Here is a 19,074-nt window from a genome sequence, read left to right as displayed (position 1 = left end):
TTCACCTTTTCTCAGCTCAAACCAAGAATTATAAATGACAAACGTTTTGAATATGTGCTGCAATGCGTTGATTTATCTCTTCAGGACGAGCGCATTTCTTTCTCCGTAAAGACTTTGCAAGTCCGCAATTGAATATTGTATTTCAGTCGTCCTGAACGTTTTCCGTACCACTGACCATTTTAATGTTTGACAATATCCTTGTGGCCCAGCCCCATTATATCATCAACAATATGGTATCGTAACTAAAAATAGTGTGATGAAGTGATAAAACACAATACCTTTTCTTGTGTTATCTATATCCCTAATGGTCTAGGGCAGGGGTCTCCAATATGGTGCCCTCTAAGGCATATCAAAACCGGCTGCCGTTTGCCCTAATTAGTTAAAAAAAAGGATCTGGTCTGATGGATAGGATACTGTCGTGATTACCTAACTGGAGCCACCTGAGGTAATCAGCTGGTGTGCTGGAACGCGATTTCCTGATTGGTGGAAGCTTTCTACATAAGCTGTCAGCGTCCAGAGATGGACGTTCGAGTGTACTCCTCGTTTCCCTGAGTGAGCCTCCAACATTCAAGGTACCACGATCCCTTTGTGTATTCCAAGTCTGATTCTCGTTGCCTGACCCTTGTCTGTTAAAAGTTTACGATCTACTCTTCCGTCCCGGCCACCGACTTACCTGCTACGTTACTCGTCACGCGTTTCACCACGGAGTTGCCATATCGTCCAAAGAGGCTTTCTGCTACCAAGAGCCGACGTCCCAAGCCTGCTCCACCGAACCTTGTCCAAATAAATCCTTTAACTGACGCTATTGGATCCGAGTGCTTGTTCTGGTCCATGACAGAACACTCGAACCAAAAAATGGATCCAGCGTCATTTTTTCCCACCTCCGAGAAATGCGGAAATGCCGAGCAGGAATCCGCGCTACAGCGCCTACTACATACCGAAGGCGCGGTACAACAGATCGCCCATGACTTATCCACACTGGTCCGGCAAGTACAACGTCACCAACAATTTTTTGAGCAACAGTGCGAAGCTTCCCCGGCAACACGACCACAAGATCCGGTTCCGCCTCTTTCTGATCAGGTCGGCAGTGTTGAACCACGAGTAGGTTCGCCAGAGAGATTCAGTGGAGAGCCCTCCCAGATCCGCCCCTTTCTCATAAATTGCCGATTAATTTTTGATCTACAACCGCGAGCGTTTGGGAACGAAAAGACGAAGGTGGCCTATGTAATAAATCATTTGACTGGCAGAGCCCGCCTTTGGGGAACGGCAGAATACGAACGAGGGGCGACAGCATGCACCTCTTTTAGTTTGCTAAGCCAGGAAATGATTAAAGTATTTGATTCTGGTTCCTCATCAGTCGATGCTGCTCGTTCAATCTTGAACATCCGCCAGGGGAGACGCTCCATTGCCGACTATGCCATTGACTTCCGCACTCTAGCAGCCCAGAGTCACTGGAACGAAGAGGCGCTGGTCGACGCCTACCTCCATAGCTTGTCCGGTTATCTCAAAGACGAATTGGTATCCCACGCTCCTCCGGTAACTCTTGACAACGCTATCGAACTGACCGCCCGGATCGACCGTAGGGTCCAGGCAAGACGCAGAGAGAGAGAAGATCCCAGCCAATCCATCACCAGGCAAAGTCAAGACATGAGTAAGATACCGAACCCCCCAACCACTTCTACCGCACCTCATGAGATGATGGAGGTGGACCGCACCTTTCTCTCCGTCGAGGAGCGCCAGCGAAGGCGTTCCGAACGGTTATGTTTTTACTGCGGCGGCCAGGGACATAGGGTGGTCAATTGCCCGTTAAAAGCCAACGCTCGTCGGATATAGGGGACGTCCGATTGAGCTCGGCTTTAGTATCGTCCCCCAAAACTGATAGACCTGTTCTTCGGGCAAATCTCATTATTTCCGGTTCATCTCAGCCCTTCCATGCCCTGATCGATTCTGGCGCCGAAACAAATATCCTGGATTCGTCACTCGCACACAAGATGGGGATACCTGTTAAAACCCTTCCTAACCCGGTATCAGCTCGGGCTTTGGATGGTCACCTATTAGGCACCGTATCCCAAATAACTGAACCCATAGAACTACAGTTGTCTGGAAATCACAGAGAGAAGATCCGATTTCATTTACTTCACTCCCCTAACCAACCCCTTGTTCTGGGTCATCCTTGGTTGGTGCAACACAACCCCCATTTCGACTGGCGCACTGGGTCGATACTTGAATGGGGCATGGACTGTCACCAAACCTGTCTGCGAGCCGCTCCTTACCCAAATCATCCTGTTTCCACGAGGGCCCCACCCAATCTGTCCAAGGTCCGAGCCTGTTACCACCACCTACGGGAGGTCTTCAGTAAAGCTAAGGCCTCTTCCTTGCCCCCTCATAGACCTTATGACTGCGCGATTGATCTCCTGCCAGGGTCCGCTCCTCCTCGGGGCCGCCTCTACTCCCTGTCCATTCCCGAGAGGAAGGCCATGGAGGAGTACATTTCCGATGCCTTGGCGGCTGGTATCATTCGACCCTCCTCTTCTCCTGCAGGGGCGGGGTTCTTTTTTGTGGGAAAGAAGGACGGGTCACTCCGGCCCTGTATAGATTATCGGGGCCTTAATGAAATCACGGTTAAAAATCGCTATCCCTTGCCTCTGCTTGCCTCTGCATTTGAGCTTCTACAGGGGGCCACGATCTTCACTAAACTTGATCTGCGCAACGCCTACCACTTAGTCCGTATCCGGGAGGGTGATGAGTGGAAGACAGCATTCAACACACCCACCGGTCACTACGAGTACCTGGTAATGCCGTTCGGATTAACCAATGCTCCAGCCGTTTTCCAATCCTTGATAAATGACATTTTACGAGATGTGCTTAATCGTTTTGTTTTTGTGTATCTGGACGATATCTTAATTTTCTCAAAGTCCCTCGATGAACACCGAAAACATGTCCAGCTGGTTCTCCGTCGTCTCCTAGAGAACTCTTTATTTGTTAAAGCAGAGAAGTGCGAGTTTCACGCCAAGACAGTCTCGTTCCTGGGCTACATCGTGGCGGAGGGGACCCTTCAGATGGATCCTGCGAAGGTATCAGCAGTCACCTCTTGGCCTGTCCCTGAGTCTCGGAAAAAACTCCAACAATTCCTTGGTTTTGCCAATTTCTACCGGAGGTTCATCAGGAACTACAGTTCGGTGGCAGCTCCTCTCACGCTTCTTACCAGCCCTAGAGAGCCATTTCGGTGGTCTTCCGAGGCTAATGCAGCTTTCAACCGTCTAAAAACTCATTTCTCTACGGCCCCCATACTCCAGGTGCCTGACCCTGTGCGCCAACTGGTGGTGGAGGTGGACGCCTCAGATGTGGGAGTGGGTGCTGTCCTGTCCCAGCGGTCTGACAAGGACCAGAAGATGCACCCGTGCGCCTTCTTTTCCCGGCGGTTGTCCCCGGCCGAACGCAACTACGACGTGGGGGATCGTGAGTTGTTGGCCGTCAAGCTAGCCCTGGAGGAATGGCGACATTGGTTGGAGGGGGTAACGGTGCCGTTCATAGTTTGGACTGACCACAAGAACTTAGAATATATTAGATCGGCCAAGCGGCTCAACCCTCGCCAGTCACGTTGGGCCCTGTTTTTCACCCGCTTTAACTTTACTCTGTCCTACAGACCCGGATCTCGTAATGTGAAGCCCGACGCGCTCTCCCGGCAATTCCAGAATTCCAATGAAACACCTCAGAATCCCGCAACGGTCCTTCCAGCTTCCCGTATGGTGGCAGCAGTTTCCTGGGATATCGAGTCCCGAGTCAGAGAGGCGTTACCCGATCAGGCGGGCCCCAGCTCCTGTCCTGAGGGTCGACTATTCGTCTCCGAACCCTTACGGTCCGAGGTCCTCCAATGGGGGCACAATTCTCACTTTTCTTGCCATCCGGGGTCGGCTCGGACTCACAGTTTCTTGTCCCGACGCTTCTGGTGGCCTACCATGGCCAAGGACGTTAGGGAATATGTCTCCGCCTGTCAAGTGTGCGCCCAGAACAAAGCATCCCACCAACGTCCGGCCGGTCTGTTACATCCACTTCCGGTTCCCCGCCGCCCATGGTCCCACATCTCCTTGGACTTTGTGACGGGGTTGCCAGTATCCGAGGGGATGACGACTGTACTAACTATCGTGGACCGGTTCAGTAAGATGGTCCATTTCGTGGCACTACCAAAGCTCCCCTCCGCCAAGGAAACTGCATTGATAGTCCAGCAACATGTGTTCCGTCTCCATGGCATCCCTCTGGACATTGTTTCTGACCGGGGTCCCCAATTCTCATCCGCGTTTTGGAAGGAGTTCTGTCGTCTGTTGGGTGCCTCAGTCAGCCTCTCATCGGGGTTCCACCCTCAATCCAATGGTCAGTCTGAGCGAGTGAACCAAGATTTGGAAACGGCACTTCGCTGTATGGTCTCTAGTGAACCGTTGTCTTGGGCTCGGCAATTGGCATGGGTGGAGTATGCTCACAATTCCTTGGTTAGCTCCTCCACTGGAATGTCCCCCTTCCAGTGCGTATATGGGTACCAACCCCCTATGTTCCCTAGTCAAGAAGAGGAAGTAAACTGCCCGTCAGCTACGGCGAACGCACGCCGCTGTCGGCGAACTTGGGCTCGTGCTCGGGCCACACTCCTTCGGGCAAGCAAGGCTCATTCCGTCGGGGCTAATCGACGGAGGAGTCCTGCTCCGAATTACCAGGTGGGCCAGAAGGTGTGGCTTGCATCAGCTGATCTTCCACTGAAGGCTGAGTCGAGGAAACTGGCTCCTCGGTATCTTGGTCCGTTTCCTATAGTAAGAATTATCAACTCCTCAGCAGTCCGTCTCCGTCTACCAAGATCTATGAGAGTGCACCCCACGTTTCATGTCTCCCGAATCAAGCCCGTCAGCCAGAGCCCGTTGGCACCCATTCCACCTCCTCCCCCGGCTCCATGCTCCTTGGACGGGGAGCCTATCTATACAGTGCGCCGCCTGCTCCGCTCCCGACGCAGGGGTCGGGGCTTCCAGTACTTGGTCGATTGGGAGGGATATGGTCCGGAGGAGAGATCATGGATTCCCAGCAGGCAGATCCTGGACTGATCTCTTGTGGCAGAATTCCATCGACTGCATCCTGACCAACCAGCGCCACGCCGTGGTCGTCGTCGTAGGTCCGGCGCTGCTGCCCTTCCACCGGCAGACCCACCCGCTACCGCCCCTTCAGATGCGGACGAAGGGGTGTCTATTCACTCGGAAGAATTCTGAGGTACTGTGCTGTTTGTTCTCAGTTTTCCTGTGGATTTTTTTTTTGTTTTGTGCGCTGCTAACGGATTTATTATCCGTCCCCGGGGATCGCTGGTGTGATGGTGACCTTCTGGGGTTCATCGGACGACCTCTGGGCCCTCCATTTTGGATTATTGGTGATGTATTTTGGGTTTTGGGGGATTATTCGTAACTGGCCTGTGACTTTTGTTCCTTGGATTACCGGTGTTTCCATGTGACGTGTTTGGATTATTTTTTTTTCCCTGGGGGACTTCTGGAGCCGTCCCTTGAGGGGGGGGTTCTGTCGTGATTACCTAACTGGAGCCACCTGAGGTAATCAGCTGGTGTGCTGGAACGCAATTTCCTGATTGGTGGAAGCTTTCTACATAAGCTGTCAGCGTCCAGAGATGGACGTTCGAGTGTACTCCTCGTTTCCCTGAGTGAGCCTCCAACATTCAAGGTACCACGATCCCTTTGTGTATTCCAAGTCTGATTCTCGTTGCCTGACCCTTGTCTGTTAAAAGTTTACGATCTACTCTTCCGTCCCGGCCACCGACTTACCTGCTACGTTACTCGTCACGCGTTTCACCACGGAGTTGCCATATCGTCCAAAGAGGCTTTCTGCTACCAAGAGCCGACGTCCCAAGCCTGCTCCACCGAACCTTGTCCAAATAAATCCTTTAACTGACGCTATTGGATCCGAGTGCTTGTTCTGGTCCATGACAGATACAGTGTGCTCCTTTCATCGACCTGGGTTTGATTCGTGTTGCGTCCTAATTTATGCAACTGTGATCAGTGTAATGTGGTAGTTTTTTTTATTTCATCTGCAACTCTAGCCGTTACCATCCATCCATCCATCCATTGTCTTACGCTTATCCGAGGTCGGGTCGCGGGGGCAGCAGCGTTAAAAGGGAAGCCCAGACGTCCCTATCCCCAGCCACCTCCTCCAGCTCATCCGACGGGACCCCGAGGCGTTCCCAAGCCAGCCGAGAGACATAGTCTTTCCAACGTGTCCTGGGCCGCCCCCGGGGCCTCCTGCCGGTAGGACATGCCCGGAACACCTTCCGAGGGAGGCATCCAGGAGGCATCCTTATTAGATGCCCGAGCCACCTCAACTGGCTCCTCTCAACGCGGAGGAGCAGTGGCTCTACACCAAGTCCCTCCCGGATGACTGAGCTTCTCACCTTATCTCTAAGGGAGAACCCAGCCACCCTGCGGAGGAAACTCATTTCGGCCACTTGTATCCGGGATCGAGTTATTTCGGTCATGACCTAAAGTAAATAATAATAATAATAATAATAATAATTTCCTTGTATTGTCATTCTGTGTAACAATGTACACAGAACGAAATGTCGATTGCACCTGACCCGTTGTAGCGAGCCGATGCAGCCGCAGCCAACAGAGGGCGCCGCCGACCACTTTTTAAGTCTTAGGAATGACTCAGCCGGGGCGCGAACCACCGACCTCCCAGTCTCAAAGCGGGCGCCCATAGGTGAGGGTAGGAACGTAGATCGACCGGTAGATCGAGAGCTTTGCCTTTCGGCTCAGCTCCCTCTTCACCACGACAGACCGGTACAGGGTCCGAATGACGGCAGACGCTGCACTGACCCGTCTGTCGATCTCCTGTTCCATCCTACCATCACTCGTGAACAAGACCCCAAGATACTTGAACTCCTCCACTTGGGGCAAGACCTCCTCCCCGAACAGGAGGGAGCATACCACCCTTTTCCGACTGAGAACCATGGCCTCGGACTTGGAGGTGCTGATCCCCATGCCGGCCGCTTCACACTCGGCTGCGAATTGCTCCAGCGAGAGCTGAAGATCACGGCCTGAGGAAGCCAACAGCACCACGTCATCTGCAAAAAGCAGTGACGCAATGCTGAGGCCCCCAAACCGGACTCCATCCCGCCAAGGCTGCGCCTAGAAATTCTGTCCATAAAAGCTATGAACAGAATCGGTGACAAAGGGCAGCCCTGGCGGAGCCCAACCCCCACCGGGAACGAATCCGACTTACTGCCGGCAATGCGGACCAGACTCTGGCACCGGGCATACAGGGACCGCACAGCCCGGATAAGACTGTGCAGTACCCCATACTTCCGAAGCACCCCCCACAGGGCCTCCCGAGGAACACGGTCGAATGCCTTCTCCAAGTCCACAAAACACATGTAGACCGGACAGGCAAACTCCCATGCACCCTCAAAGACCCTGAAGAGTGTATAGAGCTGGTCCAGTGTTCCACGGCCAGGACGAAAACCACACTGTTCCTCCTGAATCCGAGATTCGACTTCCTGGCGGACCCTCTTCTCCAGTACCCCTGAATAGACCTTACCAGGGAGGCTGATAAGTGTGATTCCCCTGTAGTTGGAACACACTCTCCGGTCCCCCTTTTTAAAGACGGGAACCACCACCCCAGTCTGCCAGTCCAGAGGCACTGTCCCCGATGTCCACGCGATGTTGCAGAGGCGCGTCAACCATGACACGCCCACAACATCCAGAGCCTTAATGAAGTCCGGGCGGATCTCATCGACCCCCGGGGCCCTGCCACCGAGGAGTATTTTGACAACCTCGGTGACTTCAACCCCAGTGATACGAGAGCCCAACCCAGAGTCCCCAGGCTCTGCTTCCCCAAAGGAAGACGTGCCGGTGGGATTGAGGAGGTCTTCGAAGTACTCCGCCCACCGATTCACAACGTCCCGGGTCGAGGTCAGCAGCGCCCCATCGGCACTATACAAAGTGTCGATGGCACACCGCTTCCCCCCTAAGACGCCTGATGGTGGACCAGAATTTCCTCGAAGCCGTTCGGAAGTCGGCTTCCATGGCCTCGCCAAACTCCTCCCATGCCCGAGTTTTTGCCCCGGCAACCGCCAAAGCCGCATTCCGCTTGGCCAGCTGATACCTGCCAGCTGCTTCCAGAGTCCCACAGGCCAGGAAGGCCCGATAAGACTCCTTCTTCAGCTTGACGGCATCCCTCACCGCCGGTGACCACCAACGGGCCTAAGGGTTGCCGCCGCGGCACGCACCGACTACCTTACGGCCACAGCCCGATCAGCCGCCTCGACAATGGAGGCGCGGAACATGGTCCACTCGGACTCAATGTCCCCCGCCTCCCTCGGGACATGGGCGAAGTTCTGCCGGAGGTGTGAATTGAAACTTCTTCTGACAGGAGATTCTGCCAGCCGTTCCCAACAGACCCTTACAACACGCTTGGGTCTGCCGGGTCGGGCCGGCATCTTACCCCACCATCGAAGCCAACTCACCACCAGGTGGTGATCAGTTGACAGCTCCGCCCCTCTCTTCACCCGAGTGTCCAGAACATGCGGCCGCAGGTCCGACGAAACGATGACAAAGTCGATCATCGAACTACGGCCTAGGGTGTCCTGGTGCCAAGTGCACATATGGACACCCTTATGTCTGAACATGGTGTTCATTATGGACAAACCATGACGAGCACAGAAGTCCAATACCGAAACACCACTCGGGTTCAGGTCAGGGGGGCCGTTCTTCCCAATCACGACCCTCCAGGTCTCACTGTCATTGCCCACGTGAGTGTTGAAGTCTCCCAGCAGTACGAGGGAGTCCCCAGGGGGCACGCTATCAAGCACACCCTCTAAGGACTCCAAGAAGGGTGGGTACTCCGAACTGCTATTTGGTGCATAAGCACAAACAACAGTCAGGACCCGTCCCCCCACCCGAATGCGGAGGGAGGCTACCCTCTCGTCTACCGGGGTGAACCCCAACGTACAGGCGCCGAGCCGTGGAGCAATTAATATGCCCACACCGGCTCTGCGCCTTTCACCACGGGCAACTCCAGAGTGGAAGAGAGTCCAACCCCTCTCGAGAGGACTGGTACCAGAGCCCAAGCCGTGCGTAGAGGTGAGTCCGACTATATCTAGTCGGAATTTCTCAACCTCACGCACCAACTCGGGCTCCTTCCCTGCCAGAGAGGTAACGTTCCATGTCCCAAAAGCCAGTTTCTGTAGCCGGGGATCGTCGCGCCAAGGACCCCTCCCTTGGCTGCTACCCAGCTCTCTGCGCACCCGACCCCTTTGGCCCCTCCTACAGGTGTTGAGCCCATGGGAAGAGGGTCCCACGTCGTCCCTTCGGGCTGTGCCCGGCCGGCCCCCGTGGGTAAGGGTCCGGCCACCAGGCGCTCGCCAGCGGACCCCACCTCCAGGCCTGGCTCCAGAAGGGGGCCCCGGTAACCCGCGTCCGGGCGAGGGAAATCGAGGACCAAAGTTTTGTCTCATCATAAGGGGTCTTCTGATCTGCGTTTTGTCTGGCCACTCACCTAGGACCTGTTTGCCATGGGTGACCCTACCAGGGGCTTAAAGCCCCCGACAACATAGCTCCTAGGATCATTGGGGCACACAAACTCCTCCACCACGATAAGGTAGCAGATCAAGGAGGAGCCGTTACTGTAGTTTTAATTCCATGCAGCAGTCTAGTGTACCTTATTAATGACTTAAAAACACAAAAGACAATTTATTTGGTGGGTGGGCCTGACAGTGCAGAAAATATGGTTATTAAGAAACAGTTGACGAGATACTTACAGACGCTTCCCAACTTACGATCATTCGAGTAACGAAAAACCATAGATACGTAAGAAAAATTGTTGATGTCGAAAAATACTTGACCATTGCTGAAAGTTCGATTTTGCGTAGTGCACCTTTTTCCGAGTACGGGACAGTGCTGCAGTGCTTCTTTCCGCTGCTACTGGTATGTAGCGCTGTGAGAGCTCACCCAGCATCCACCCAGAAAAAGGAATACGGTTTCCTCTTTCAACTTCTTGTGTAAACATACTATTCAGTATCTGACATTTTTATTGTTTAAGATCTTGTACATCCATTCAATATTATTCATGTTAAGTTTGAAGAAGAGGCGAGCAGTTTCATTTGAAATAAAAGTGGAAAAAGAAAGCTTGATGCGGTTAAGAAAATTGTTTTTTTCAGCCACTTTCTACCACGGAGGAGGAAGTGGCCTAACTCTTGAAGCTCATCTTCTAAAAGTAAGTTAAACTTAACTTAATTTATCTTTATAGAGCAAATTATTTTATTAAATGTTTATTTTGGACAGAACAATACAAGTTACTTATACAAGCCTTAAACACACATTCCATACAAAATATAGCACTGAAGCAACTTACGAAAGAAATTCAACTTGCGAACGATCGTCCGGAACGTATCTCGTATGTAAGTAGGGCAGCGTCTGTACATCTAAATTCCCGAAACACTGTAAAATGAGATGTTTTGAGTGCATGTCGTGTGTGTAGACAAAATACTTCATGGGCCAGGCCTTAGCTTTAAATGTTTAGGCTTATGGGTTATTTGTCTGGTTGCCTTTACTTTCATTGATATTAACGTTTTCAGACATTGTATGCAACAAGATTAGACAAGGCACTCTTGGGTAAAAATGTAAAAAAAAAAATTGAAGACAGTCAAGATAAATATTTACAAAGTAGTGCTTAGAGACTAACATAAGTTAACAACAGTGCAATGATCTTTATTTTTACAGTGCAATGAAACGCAGTGCAATTAGGTCGGAAGATTTATATTTTTACAGTTTTGTGTGGTGATGGCCATGGGGAAGAAACTATTTCTGAGCCTGTTAGTTCTAGTATTAAGGGACTTGTAGCGCCTACCAGAGGGCAACAAGTCAAAGAGGTGATGGCCCTGGTGAGAAGAATCTTTTATAATGCTCTGCCTCCATATCAATGTCCTCCAGACCGGGCAGAGCGCAGCCGGTTGTTTACCCTTTGTATGCGTCTCCTAATGAGAGAATTGTATTTTCCTCTGTCATCAATGATTGTTGAGGCCCAATGGTTAGGATTCAGCACTCTCACTGCCGCGATTAGGGTTTGATTCCCGTTGCATCCAATTCTGAGCAAATCAGGTCAGCAAAATTTACCAACATATTCAATCATTGCCAAATTAAGCTGAAAACTGCCGAAGGACTAGGGCTGCACCAGTCACCGAAATCGAATCGAATTAGCGATGTGACGTAGTGCGGTTGTAAAACCGCAAAGAACTTCGTATTTTTTCAAGGTTTTGTAGTGAGTGATGGAGTTTTAGCCAACCACACTTGTTACTGTTCGAAATCTAAAAGGGCCGGCCAATCAGAGACAAGTTTTAATAACAGCACTAACCAATAAACGTGATTCAAAGTTTGCAAGCACCACACTATTCCACGCCCACAGCGTGAGCTCATTGAGTGTCATGGCGGATTCCGTAAAAATAGTCCCAGAGTCAACAAACGAGAAGGAAACGAAGCATGCACCAAAGAAGGGCGGTACATCACTTGATTGGACCTATTTTGGTTTTGCCGAAGCGGACATGGAACAGAAGAAAACGCCCGTTGCGGAATTTTCTTTCGCATAGTCGCTGGGTCCAGAGGAAACACAATTAATTTGTACCAGCACCTTAAAAATGATCAAATATTAAAATACACGGCATGTCAAAAACAAGTAAAAGACGAAGAAGGTGCATCTACAAAAGGACTGAGAGGTGAACAAACCTCCTTCAAAGCAGCATTTGCAACCATAACGCCGTACGAAAAGAGTTCGCAAAGGCAAAAAAATAAAAATAATAATGCTGTGACTCTAGCTAAAAACGTCTAATAGTGTCCAACCCAAAACTGCATTATCTATTAGAGGTAACACTTTGTATTTTCGCAAGTTAATTAGTGAAATGTTATAATGAGAGTAATAAATAGTAGTAGCAATAGTGTTAATTAGTTAGCAGGAATGGTAGGTTTGAATTAATACTTGAATACATCTCTTGCACTGATGAACATGCTGCAGCAGCATATGGTAAATGTTATATTACACTAATAGCAGACATGTCATGTTTACAGCCTTAAAAGTATGTGGATTTTTTTTGTGTGTAATGTTTAACCTTTTTATAGTGTGTACAATTTATTTTCGTTGTTGTTTACGTTGTTTGGTGTGGGTTATTTTAAATGCGTACATTTTATCTTTCATATTGTGCAAAAGTTCTTGATTTTTTTTTAAGAGTTTGTTATTTCCTTTTTTCAAATGTTTTTTGTGTAGAGGTTGACTTTGTTTGTTTATAAAGACACGTCAAAATAAATAATTGTAATGTTACTTTGTGATGTTTTATTTTGAAATATGGTTCAGTATTAACAAAAATAAAAGTAGCACAGAAAAATGTAATTAAGAAAAAATCAAAACTCGCATCAAAATCAATACTGGTCTGAAAAATCGCAATTCAGATTTTTTTTTTCAAAATCGTGCAGCCTCTCGGTAGGACCTTGGTAAAACGCACACCCAAACTTTGTTTTTTCAGGGGGTAAAAAAAATGTGTGTACACAAATGAATACAGCATAAGCAAAAATAAGGCAATTTTACCTCATTTCTGTGTGGCATGATACTAAACGACCCACGGCTTGGTACTGGTCTGTGACCCAGTGGCTCTACAGTAACACTCTAAAATACCAGTCCATTCTAGTAGGTTGCAACACTAAGTTACCTGTAAGATGGTGGTGGGTGGCCCTGGGCCTCGCAGCTAAACACAACCTCTCTCTGATTCTCTCCAGGCTGAAGGGGAAACACCACGCTGCCAGGTTGTTTGGTGAACACAGGCCGAAGCAAAAGTCTGTTACCTATGTGGAGAAACAACAGAGATATATCAGTGCTGATGCATCAAGTAAGTCTAAATAAACAAATGGAAAGTGAAGCTGTACAATAAATGGGGGAGTCACGCAGAAATCGATAGTGTTCTTCCCACAGTCCAAATGCAGAGATTTCAGGTAGCATTTTAATAACCCAACGGGCTGCGAGGCATTCGTTGTCCCCCAGCGAGGTAAGCAAACTAACCGACCCCCATTTATTCCACCAAAACACAGACACACACAAACGGTAGAGTAACTGCCGTATGTAGCTGGCCTATATAGGCACGTAGTGCCAATTCTTTTCCCCAGTCAACAGAACAATCATTCTGCGCATATCGTTGCATGCGCATCACCGCCTTTTCCTCTCCAAGAAGGGTGAACATAGCATATTCACTGCATGTCTCATTTTGACTTAACACCATAATCAACAATAGGCAGGAATCGCTTTTTGTGCCTGTGGTCGACATGGAGTTTGTTTTTCCTTTGCCCTTTTCTCATTGATTTTATTTTTCCTCTTTCTGGTTGGTTTGATGATATGTGTCTTATTCTGAGCAATCAGCCTTATTATTATTACCTTTGTTACCAGCTTTATGGTCAGCAATATTTAAGGAGTTGACCATAGTCGGGCTGCACAATTAGTCGAAATATAATTGATATTGTGTTGTGACGTAGTGTGATTATGTAATCACAAGACGCTCTGTTTTTTTTCAAGGATTTAGAGTTCCAGTTCGTTTTTCACCCCCCTTTGTTATTTAAGTGTTGGTGTGTTTGCGCACCTAGAATTGTCACAGTTCTGCCAATCAGACAAAGGTTTAAACAGCACTAGCCAATAAAGGAAAGGCAAACTTTGCAAGCAGTGTGTGCGTAACTGTGATAAGCTGGTGTATGCTGTCAGTAAAACAGCCGGGATGGGCGGGCGCACAGCTAGCCACCAAAACAAAAGGTGGTGCAATGCAAAAGCGAGTAGCCTTACCTGCTTGTTACATTAAAAATAACCTGATCAATACAAGCCGTCTCTGAGGAAAGTCAAAAGAGCACAAAGAAATACTGATCACCAGTGGGTGCTACGTGGGCTGTTATCGCATACGGGAATTGACTGAGGCGCCGTCAGGAGAGAAAGCAGTAGCAAGGCTGCAGGGCCGCCCTACTGCTATGGCTAGGCTAACAACTATCAAAATTAGCCCTGTGGAGGCTTACTAGTTACCAACACCAGATCCATTACCCGTGTAACTGATACCCTGAGCTACATCTCGTGGGAAACCGCTAGATTCATGACTCTTGTATTTTAATCAATGCGGAGACCTTACTGAAGTCGCAAGTACTCGAAGCTAGCCCGCAGCTAGCCAGACGATCTCTAGATCGCTTTTATTCTCCTAACTTTAAAATGATTTTATATTTTCACTTCACACACTTGTTCGGATAATAAAAAATAGTCTGTAGTAGGGCTGCACGATTAACCAAAATCGAATCAATATTGCGATGTGACGTGGTGCAATAGTGTAACGCAAACCCCTGTGTTTTTTCTTAGGATTCTTTTCTTTTTGACTGACTGAGGCGGCATCAAAAGAGAAATCTAACAGCTAGGCTAACAACTTTTAAGCCACCACTGCCGAATGTGGCGCGTCACCAACGCCAAATCCTATTAACCATGAAACGGAAAACTCGGAGCTACTACTCATGGAAAACAACTACATTTGTTACCCTTGAGTTTTAGTCATCACAAAGACCTTGCAAAAGTTGCAGTTATCTGGCGCTAGCATGTAGCTTGCCAGCCGCTCCCTAAATGGCTTTCTTACACTGAAAGGAGTAGCCCTCTGATTATTTGCACTTTTGTAAAATTACAATATAGACCATCTATTCAACTTCAATTCTGTTTTTATATACAGACCCATAGTCGTATACTCTTAGTCTCTAAGTACATCATATCGAGGTAAGTTGCAAGTCACTATGTTTACGGTTTCCCAAAAATAAACAAGCACAGAAATGCACTTTTTTTGTAAAATCGAAAATCGCATCGAAATTGCAATCCAGGTCTGAAAAATCGCAATTCATTTTGGTCTGTAGTTTGTAGAGCCCTTTAAAACTTCTTGTGATTAAGGGCTATAAAAATAAAAATGACTTGACTTGTCTAAGTCGCTTTATTAATTATAATACATTTGACCAAAATGTTGATTAAATAAGGAAAATAAACAAAGCAATGCCATTTTGTATGTGATATTCCCTCCCTACTTCATTAAAAAGGTAAAAATGAAATACAATAGTCAGCAAGGCTCCTGGTAATTGCATTGCAAACACAAGATGCAAGGGGTAATTGCAAGGGGACTTCATTAGACTTTGAGAATGTATTTGCTTGTACAGAAATTTTATAGAAATGTGAAAGCTGTGCAAGTACAGGCGGTGTAAGACAACTTATTTGTATGAAAAGGAAGTTTCCCTGAAGTCTCTGGAGAACTGCCAGAGGCTACAAGGTTTATCCACAAAAATAACTCAGAGAAGGTGGAGATGTTTGACAAGGGGCCTTGTGTGTTGATTGTTCACCTCCACAAGGGAACGACTCTTACAAAGTTACACTTGCTAAAAAGACTGTTCATTGCTGTCTGTGTTGTGTTATATGGGTCTGTCACAGTACCACAAAATATAAATGATAAAAATTGTGTTTGAAAACACTCAATAAACTTAAAAAGATCGATATTTTTTTGGGGTGACTGATTAATCAGACAATGGCGACTTTTTTTAGAGCACATTAAAAAATATTGAATCGTCCAGCTCCCTCTGACATTCTATTGTTAACACTATAAATGAGACATATTTCTGAATTTACTGTACAAATGAATTCTCTTTTGGTTTCGTTTATTTTTTATCATTTTCAGTACCTGGTTATTGACTTGAAGGCAGTCCAAAAATGAGAAAAATGTTTTATACAATTGACGGGAAACATTTAACACATTGTTTATATTCAGGGTTATTATACCTTTTTAATGACCAAATGTAAGCAATTTTTAAGGACTTTTAATTTCTCATTTTCTCCAGTACTGACAAGAGATACTTTATGTACAATAATATAATACAGCCCTGATTCATATTTTAATTGTGAGCCTCTGAAAAGACCCCAGCCCTCCAGCTAAGGCAAACTTTCTATGCCATAAATGTAGTAGTTTGGCCCCCGTGAGAATGTTTTTTTCCACCATCCCAAGCTAAAATGAGTTTGACACCCCTGCGATAGAAAAAGCATCTATTAACTTCTGCAACTTACAGTCAGATGAACCATTAAGCTATAGTCCCTTAGCATTCAGCGGGAAAAAATGACACGCAACAGTTCAACTACGCACTGCCAGATGGGGGTTCAAGTCTCCAAAGCTTGACTGGGCAGAAGCCAGATGTTTGTTGCTCTTCAGGGATTCCTTTTTTTCTGAGGATGCAAGTCAGCAAACAGCAGTAAGAGATGCCCAGCAAGTAGAAAGCATGCCCAGATAGGGAGCTAATTCAGGGCTCTTGATCAATTTGGTATTTAATAATTCTCATGTAAACCAGCCACAGACATTAATAATTTTAATATTTGAAAAATGCTGTTTTCTTTATAAACATTACCATAATATGGCCATGAGATTTTTGTTGCAACCCCGGTGCACAGTAATTACAAAGTTCAAAACAGGACATAATAAAATCTAAAATAAATATAGATTTTAAAAAAAAGGGAAAGACAATATTTAATTGTTTTTTTCTTTTTTTCCCCAAAACTGATTCTGTGGTGAATATCTACATCAAGGTGCAGCTGAGGAGTAAAGTGTGTATTGCTGTGGCTCATAGCCTATAAATTATTGTCCTGCAGTGTGGTGCCTGGTGGGGGGACTGACGGACTCTGGGGAAAAAAACTCTCTCACACTTTTTTGTGTTGGCCGGATGATAAGTGGACACGTCCACAGTACTTTTTACTTGAATCTATTACTGTTTTTTTGACATTATTTGCCATCGCTAGTACAAATTAAGAAAATGTTGTGCATCACTCCCTTAATCCACTCAAGATTATTGGGAAGCCTGGTAACTCTCTAAGAATAGTGTTTTTTTTTAACTTCCAAATCATGATTTAAATTGAAAATGTGGTTATTTTCTGACCATAATATACATAATGAGGGTTAATGAGTGAAATATGGGAACTCTGTGCATCATCCTACAGTTAATTCTTATCGGCCATAAACAGTAGTAATATTTTGCTATTTCTTCATACAGCCAATCCTCTATTCAAAGGTATTTTCAAAGACAATGTATTTATAATATACAATACATTCATATATAATATACAATACATTCACATACCTCATCTCATCTCATTAGCCGTACCGCTTATCCTCATTAGGGTCGCGGGGGGGGCTGGAGCCCATCCCAGCCATCTCCGGGCAGTGGGCAGGGGACACCCTGAACTGGTTGCCAGCCAATCACAGGGCACACAGGGACAGACAACTCATTCACTCATTCACACCTAGGGACAATTTGGACCGTCCAATTCACCTGAAATGCATGTTTTTGGAATGTGGGAGGAAACCGGAGTGCCCGGAGGAAACCCACGCAAGCACGGGGAGAACATACAAACTCCGCACAGGAAGTCTGGAGCTGGATTTGAACCCACGACAGGCTCCCATGACATGAACTGTGCCGCATAAGCGCTAACCACTGCGCCGCCGTATATATATATGCACCACGGCAACTGAGTGGTTAGCGCGTCCGAGGCACAGTTCAGAGGTCTTGGGATCAAACATTCCTGTGTGGAGTTTTCATGTTCTCCCTGTGCTTGCATGGGTTTCCTCCGGGCACTCGGGTTTCCTCCCACGTTCCAAAAAGATGCATTTTAGGGTAATTCGATTCCGGTTCCAATTGTCCCTAGGTGTGAATGAGCGAATGAGTTGTCTCTGTGTGCCCTGCGACTGGGTGGCAACCAGCTGTCCCCTAGCCACTGCCGGAGGACAGCTGAGATGGGTTCCAGCACCCCTGTGACCCTACTGAGGATAAGCGGTGAAGATAATGTGTATATATATATATATATATATATATATATATATATATATATATATATATATATATATATATGGCACGGCGGGGCAGTGGTTAGCGTGAGTTGTGAGAATGAGTTGTCTGTCCCTGTGTGCCCTGCGATTGGCTGGTAATCAGTTCAGGGTGTCCCCTGCCCACTGCCCGATGATTGCTGGGATGGGCTAATGAGAGGATATATATATATATATATATATATATATATATATATATATATATATATATATATATATATATATATATATATATATATTAGAGAGAGAGAGAGAGAGAGAGAGAGAAAGAACATGTACTATGTTCTCACATTTTTCATGTTTTAGAATTTTTGGGTATACCTTTAATGATGACGGTTCTCAGAATAATAAAAGGCAATCAAGCACTAGGTTTTCGGTTGAAAGCTCTGTTCACACTGATGCAAACACCCTGAAATTCCTGGTGCAGTAGAGAGATTGAGAAAAGCTGCAGGCTTGCCTACCTGTAATCAAACTTTAAATATCTTGCTGCAGCAGGCAGTGGATCAGTCTGGAATCAATGGGCCAAACACTGCTTGTGCCGCAGAGAATTTCATTTTGGCAGGCAGATGCATGATGGGGATGCATCTGACAGGTAACAAGATTTGACACCTATTTGAAGAACTGATTGGGGGCGAGGACGGAGTCGCCTAGCAAGCCCAGCCACAAGCCCCTCAAGGCTGAGAAGGCAAAATGATGAAAAATCACTCTACCAGGCGAGGGCACTGATCCAAAATCCTGACCAGTAGATCCCGTAAAATACGGCAGGAATGAGAGGGAGGTCATTATAAAAGAGTCTTTAAAGGAAATAGGTCAACTTCACTGTTATCTGTCACCTGCTGCCAGATTGTGATAATATCCAGTCATTCTATTTGGCTTCTCAAACAACAAAAAACTTGGAAAAAAAGAAAGCGGTTTTGGGCACTTAAATAAAAAGTCATCTCAAATTGAATGCTAAGTGACAGCAAATGAAAACCTCCAGCTTACCTCAGCATGAATAAACAGGCACACACGGAGTCAGCTTTAGGGGTGTTATCGGCTGTTTGAGAGGTCCCAAATCCATTCGTTTCAGCTCTAGGTTTTATGCATCAAGAAAAAAAAATCTTATTTCCGAGGCATCTTTACCTTATGTCCAGGATGATAACGGCCAC

General features: G+C 47.1%; 1 protein-coding gene across 2 annotated transcripts in view; it reads right to left on the bottom strand.

Moving 5' to 3' along the window:
• Positions 1-19,074, bottom strand: part of cntn3a.1 (contactin 3a, tandem duplicate 1) — a 176,946-nt gene that overhangs the window by 124,969 nt on the left and 32,903 nt on the right. For both annotated transcript variants that reach the window (XM_088332058.1, XM_088332059.1), the window contains exon 3: positions 12,728-12,860. In XM_088332058.1, coding sequence (XP_088188184.1) covers positions 12,728-12,860 — 133 coding nt within the window. The remainder of the gene's footprint in view (positions 1-12,727; positions 12,861-19,074) is intronic.

Source organism: Urocampus carinirostris, chromosome 3, assembly GCF_059441175.1.
Source record: "Urocampus carinirostris isolate Australia breed hairy pipefish chromosome 3, RoL_Ucar_1.0, whole genome shotgun sequence".
NCBI lineage: Eukaryota > Metazoa > Chordata > Actinopteri > Syngnathiformes > Syngnathidae > Urocampus > Urocampus carinirostris.
Note: the sequence above shows the minus strand (reverse complement) of the source record. Positions and strands in the feature narration are given on the sequence as shown.